This window comes from Muntiacus reevesi, chromosome 2 (genome assembly GCF_963930625.1).
Source record: "Muntiacus reevesi chromosome 2, mMunRee1.1, whole genome shotgun sequence".
NCBI lineage: Eukaryota > Metazoa > Chordata > Mammalia > Artiodactyla > Cervidae > Muntiacus > Muntiacus reevesi.
Genome location: NC_089250.1, coordinates 33,622,582 through 33,628,581, shown reverse-complemented (window position 1 = coordinate 33,628,581; position 6,000 = coordinate 33,622,582). Strand labels below are relative to the sequence as shown.

Sequence of the window (6,000 nt, the reverse complement as noted above, 5' to 3'; positions counted from 1 at the left end):
TTTTTGAGTAGTACTTAGTGGCTGATTTATCAAAACATAATCTATTATGATGCTAATTGCTTGCAATTTTGTTTCTGGAACATACGAAAAGAGGCAAGAACTGCCATCCAATAGGATGAATTACAGGTGAATTCTTTACGGCTAAACTACCCCCAAGGTATAGCGGGCAATTCTGAACATGCAAGCAAGTTTCATTGGGGAAGAAAAAAACACCCCAAACTTGGGTAAATGTTTCACATCAAAATTAGATCAAGTAACCATTACCTCTCTTTTAGTTGTCACATTTGGTTTCCTTCAATAGATTTTGAATTTTCTCCTAGGGTTAAGGCAATACATTGAAACATTCTCACACTTCAGAGCATGGAAGATGTGATGCACCACTCAGCTAACATCCAAACACAAGTTTAAAATACGCTTGCAAAACCAAGGTTCTACTTTTATTATGGGGATTACCATGACCAAATATGAGCTACAATAAACATTTCACCTCCACAAGGATCATTCCCGAAGAGGTGGATGTGGTTCAAATATGTATTGGATTGCACTCCAAGCCCAGATAAGCTGCCGATTGTCTCATGTCAGGGAAGTCAGTATAAAGTTGAAGCTAAAAATCTGTTAAATCCCACTTCATCCTTACCAGGGCCCTTTTTCTTAGAGCTCAGTGCAAAGGAGGGGAGTCTATAAAATACGTACCTAACAAAGCATGTCAGCAGCTTGAATGGAGCAAACCAGTCCAGATCTGAGAATTCCAATAAATAAATGAAGCTGAGCATTTATTGCCAACAACCCTGTCACTGGGGCCACAGAAGACTGGAGCTGGGCAGCTGGGAGGCGGGAGGGAGCGTGGAGCCTGGGAAGACAATGGAACGTGCCCAGGTTGGATTATTTATGGTGTGGTGATGAAGAGACAGCTTTCCATATGAGGAACAGCTTAAGAGAGGAGACGCAGAGCTGGAGCCGGAAGAGGCCCAGAGAAAGAGAGAGAAACAAAAGGGGACATGAATAAAAGTGACAGCTAATAAAACAATACAAATCTAAACCGCTGTAACTTTCAGAAATAATTCAGGGCCAAAAGAAAAAGAAAAAAATAATTCTCGTTTTGTTGGCTCCAGGACAACTTTCCAAGAAGCAAAAGACATTTAAGTGAAATGAATGTGCTGCTTTTAAGACCAAATTTGCCTCTGTGCCTTCTTGGTTGTGAGTTCAGGAGCTCCCGAAGCAGGGTTTAGTCATAGAGAGGGAAAGGGGTGAATGTGTTGGTCTTTTGCGCACATATCCATTGTTTCAACAAATACCGCGCAGTGTTCCTTGTTACGTGCTGAGCAAAGACACAGTCCCTGCCCTCAGGAGGTTTATGGTCCAGCATGGGAAACTGAGAAGACCATTGTCAAGATCAGGACACTGGGTGGGGTCTGTGCTGACAGCCGGATCAGGACCAGGGGAGGCCATAAAGGGAATCTGTGGCTGACATGCCGCTTGGAATGGAAATAATTCAGTGAATTTTGCCTCTGGTACTGATTAAAATGGCTTTGCTGTGGCTCAGACCATAAAGAATCTGCCTGCAATACGGGAGACCCAGGTTCAATCCCTGGGTTGGGAAGATCCCCTGGAGGAGGGCATGGCAACCCACTCCAGTATTCCTGCCTGGAGAACTCCATGGCCAGAGGAGGTTGACCAGCTATAGTCCATGGGGTCAGCAGAGAGCTGGACAGGACTGAGCGACTAACACTTTCACTTACTTCACTGATTAAATAGACACTTACCAAACTTCCATGCGATCCAAATCCCAGTCTGATTATTTAAAAATTAAAATGTACTTTTAAAGATGCAGATTTCTGTGGTTCTCCAGTTTTTGTCCTTGAATTCTGGACAGGAGGCTGACCTGAGCTGTTTTAAATGATCTTCCTGGGGCATCACATACCTCTTCCTGTAAGTTTGGCCAAAAGAATAATAAATACCAGCCATCACTAACTCCCTGGCTGGAGTATATGCCCGACGTTTTACATTTGTGGCTTCGACTGTTCACCATGGATGCCTCGAGGTGGGGTCATGGCTCCCATCTTACCGGACGGATAGTAGAGCCCAGAAAGCTAAGTCCTAGGTAGTGAGCCTCATGGCACCTCCTTCCAAACGCTCCTGGCTTTGGTTTCCATACATAGGCAGGGACTGCACTAACAACACAGCTGCACCCTAGAAAGGCTTATCAGGCAAGGCCTCCCCCTGGCTTGACAATCTGAGCTGATGCCAAAGTTCTTTTTTCCCTCTTGGCTGCACAGGGTTTTTGATCTTCATTGCGGCATGCGGGATCTAGTTCCCTGACTAGGGATCAAACCTGGGCCCCCTGATGGGAAACGTGGAGTCCCAGCCACTGGGCCACCAAGGATGCCCCCCCTAAAGTTCTTTAGCTAAATCACTCCCTCTTTTCTCCCACCTCCTCAGTCAGACGCCCTCTTCTCAGAATTCCCATGGAGGAAGTGTCACCATCAAGGGCCAGAGATGACTCCTCGTAGGCGGTGCTGGGCTGCTCCCAGTGTAACTCAGGGAGCGTCCTGATGAGAAGGGGAACCTGGCAGAGGACTTCACGATGAGCCAACTGCAGTTCCCCAGCTGTGCTCTTGGCCCCGTCCTAACCTAACCCTCTCTTTCTTTCTAGAGGCTGTCTAAGCCCTCACTGTCTCACCCTCACTGCAAGAATATGGGCCACAGATGAGACAGTCCCTACAACCTTGGGGATTTTGATTCTACATGTGGGGTGGACATACGCTGTCCCCGCACCTTTGCCCCCACCATCCTCCAGACCCACTCCTCTGCCCGAGGTCTTCTTGGCCAGTATTTCAAAAACACTGCTTAGTATCTGAAGACAGAGGGGCTGAAGAGCCACTTTAGAGCTAAACTCAAGTTTCTTGGTTTGAACTCAAGTAGTATTCATGGTACATCTTTTTTTTTTTTTTTTTTTTTTACTGTTTTCGAGACCACTCTTCCAAAAACAAACCAGATGCTGCGCTGAATGGTAAAGTTGTCCTGTGACTAACCCAGTTCTAAAAACACCACACAGCGTAGGTCTGATATTATCTCTCTAAGACCAGGTGAAGCGTGATGGATGGTGGTGGTGGTCTGTGATGACCTGGAGGGGTAGAATGGGGGATGGGTGGGAAGGAGGCTTGAGAGGGAAAGGATATGTGCATACTTATGGCTGATTCACACTGTTGTACAGAAGAAAGTAACACTACATTGTAAAGCAATTATCCTCCAATTAAAAATAAACAAAATGAGACACTAAGAAAGATAACTTAAGATCCACTAACTTGTCAATTAGAATTTAGTTCTTCCTCGGTTTAGATAGCTTCCTTTAACACAGAAAACTGTTAGGACGCTGCCCCGGCCCAGCTTTGGGCTCCAGGCTGGTCACGAGTATGGTGCTTTCAGCCAAAAGCTGGGACGTGAATGGCTTGAGAGCTCCAATTCCCCCATTCCGAGAAAACGATTTTGCAGTCAGGATGGCCAGAGACTTCAGATGGTGATTTTTCTGATTCTAGGTAATTTCCCAGGAATTTAAGAGGCAATCACTTACTCTTGACTTTCAAAGAGAACCTGAACTTGAAAGGCACAGTTGCATCTAAAACTGATCAGTGACGACAGCATTTCCCGGGGAGGGAGGAGAGGCTGCTGACACACCTCGACCTCTGGGCTGAACCACCCTCTTCATTCTCCGGGTTGTAAATCTTCTGCTTCAAAAGACCTTTTGAGAATACCTCTTTACCCAAAAAGTGGTTTCTTTATTAGCTGAAGTCCTAAAAAACGTCTGATGACTTTGATAGGGAGCGCTTTGTCAGTATAAAGACTTACAGGCATCTCATCTTCAAGGAAATGTGCTTTTAAGAAAACAAAATTTTTAAAAGTCAAAGTCCTAAAAAAAAAAAGTCAAAGTCCTGAAAACATGGATTTTCAATTATGATAGATGGGAACCTTATTAATTATGCTGCTCCATGGCATAGTCAAATAAACCAGAGAATTTGATAAAGATCAATAGTACGCCAGGGTTGAGACTGAAATGTTTTTCCCACCTGGAAATTTATCACATTAATCCACTTAAACAGAAAACATGTGAATGAACACAGGACACACACACACACAAACACATGTTTTCACTAAAAACTGTAATTGAAGAATAGGCTAATAGAACTCATTTCAGTGTGCAAATTTATCTTTTTATTGAATCTGAAATAAGTCTCAGACATTAACAGGATATAGGATTTTCAAATAAAACTGTATATGTTAGAAAAATATGCATCAAGAGCATATGTACATACATATTCCATAATAAAATAAGACTATGTACAAAGATCACTCCTGCTACTTAATGCTGATCCTAACTTGTTGGATTCTGGTGTTTAAGCACCTCCATGAAACACAGGCAGCTGAGCACACATCTCTCCTTAGCCCCCGACCCCGTGTTTCACTTTCCGGTTTCGCTGGAAAGTTGGACAACTCCCTGGCTGGAGAGCGTGCTGAAAATCGTCCACAGTTTGGGGGGGTCCTCACACTTGTGCTGCCACTCCCAGTGCAGAAGTAGCTCTTCTTTGCTTCCTAGTATCTGGGCACAAAGAACACAGTTAAAGCCAGGCCGGGGCAGAGGCAGGGCAGCCTGGGTGCCAGGACACTTGGGGCCCTGGGGGTCTCCCCTGGGCTCACTGGGCCTGGGCTGGGCTTGTTCCTGTTTCGTGAGGGCTTCCACGTCGTTCTGATGATGGAGGTAGAGTTGTCTTTTCAGTCTGGGGACTGCACAGAGTTCCCCGGCCGAGGGATGATGCTTTAGCAGCTTCCTTCTCTCAGGACGTTTCCAGAAAGGAGCAGCCTGTTTAGTCAGTTCTCCCTGAGCTGCTCTGCTTCCCAGGGAGGGTGGGCTCTCCTCTGGCAATTGGCCCTGGATTTCCTCGCCATGAATGGAAAGCAGGTGGAACTTGATTTCAGCCAGAGACTGGGCAGTGATCTGACAGCGACCACATCTGATCTGGAACCTGGCCTCGTCATTCTGGTTCATGAGGAGGTCTTCTTCCAGGCTGGACTTGGTCTCCCTGGAAACGGGGGAGAGACTGTGTCAGACCTCACCGAAAAACTTCTCCTGGCAGCTCCTGGCCTGAGGTCAAAGGCAGGAAGAGTAGAGACCGTGTGGGAGACAGAGGCCATGGTGAAGGTCAATGTCAGGCCTGTGTGGTGGGGCCTCACACCTCCCAGGCTAGCAGGGCCACTTCGCAAAGAGGGTCCTCCTTTATGCATCTCCTCTGAGAGCTAACTGTTCTTTGGTTACCATGGCAACAGCTGTGCCCACCAGGAGAGCAGGAGGTACCAAGCATTGCAGGAACCCACTGGGTCCAGCTGAGATGACTGTCCCCACCCATCAGGGGGCCCTTCCTTACCCCAAGCACCCAATGCACTTTGCACAGTTTACCTAAAAATCAAAATGGACTCCATTAACCATTCATAAGTGAGGTTTCTTTGGGGGAGCTGGCTATGTACCTTAGGAAAAGGCACAGGTATCTAAAAGGGAATGGAAATGCCTAAAGAGACACAGACACTCCAGAAAAGCCGGGAAGAAACAGGACTGGTGTAGCTTATTTTCAGTGACTGTGAGAGACTGAGTTGAACGTGAAGAGAAAAGACTGAGAACCATCAGAACAACTGGCGATGATGGGACTGAGGTTCTAAAGTGCTGGGAGAGGTTTGACTTGCATGGTACTGATGTGCATGCATCGTACAGAAACCGTCTCTGTCACTCAGCAAAAGGGACAGACTGAGGGTGCTTCCTTGGTTTACTCAGGACCCTCTGACCCACCTGACATGCTTTCAAATGACAGCTGCCTTGTTTACAATGCTGGAAAGCAGCACCGCACAGGGAACGATGTAGGAGACAGCTTACCTGGCATCATGGGGAAACAGACCAAGTACTGAGGGCTAGGTCTGCCCTGGAGGGGCTGAGTCCCCACCACCTGGTATGCCAGT

The 6,000-nt window shown here is 46.6% G+C and overlaps 1 protein-coding gene across 8 annotated transcripts in view; it reads right to left on the bottom strand.

The window, feature by feature from the left end:
* Positions 1-4,140: 4,140 nt before the first annotated feature.
* Positions 4,141-6,000, bottom strand: part of ZNF438 (zinc finger protein 438) — a 185,082-nt gene continuing 183,222 nt past the window's right edge. For 7 of the 8 annotated variants that reach the window (XM_065921222.1, XM_065921226.1, XM_065921225.1 and 4 more), the window contains one exon: positions 4,141-5,075. In XM_065921222.1, coding sequence (XP_065777294.1) covers positions 4,457-5,075 — 619 coding nt within the window. In that variant the 3' untranslated portion in view covers positions 4,141-4,456. The remainder of the gene's footprint in view (positions 5,076-6,000) is intronic. The other variant, XM_065921230.1, reaches the window with a different exon arrangement.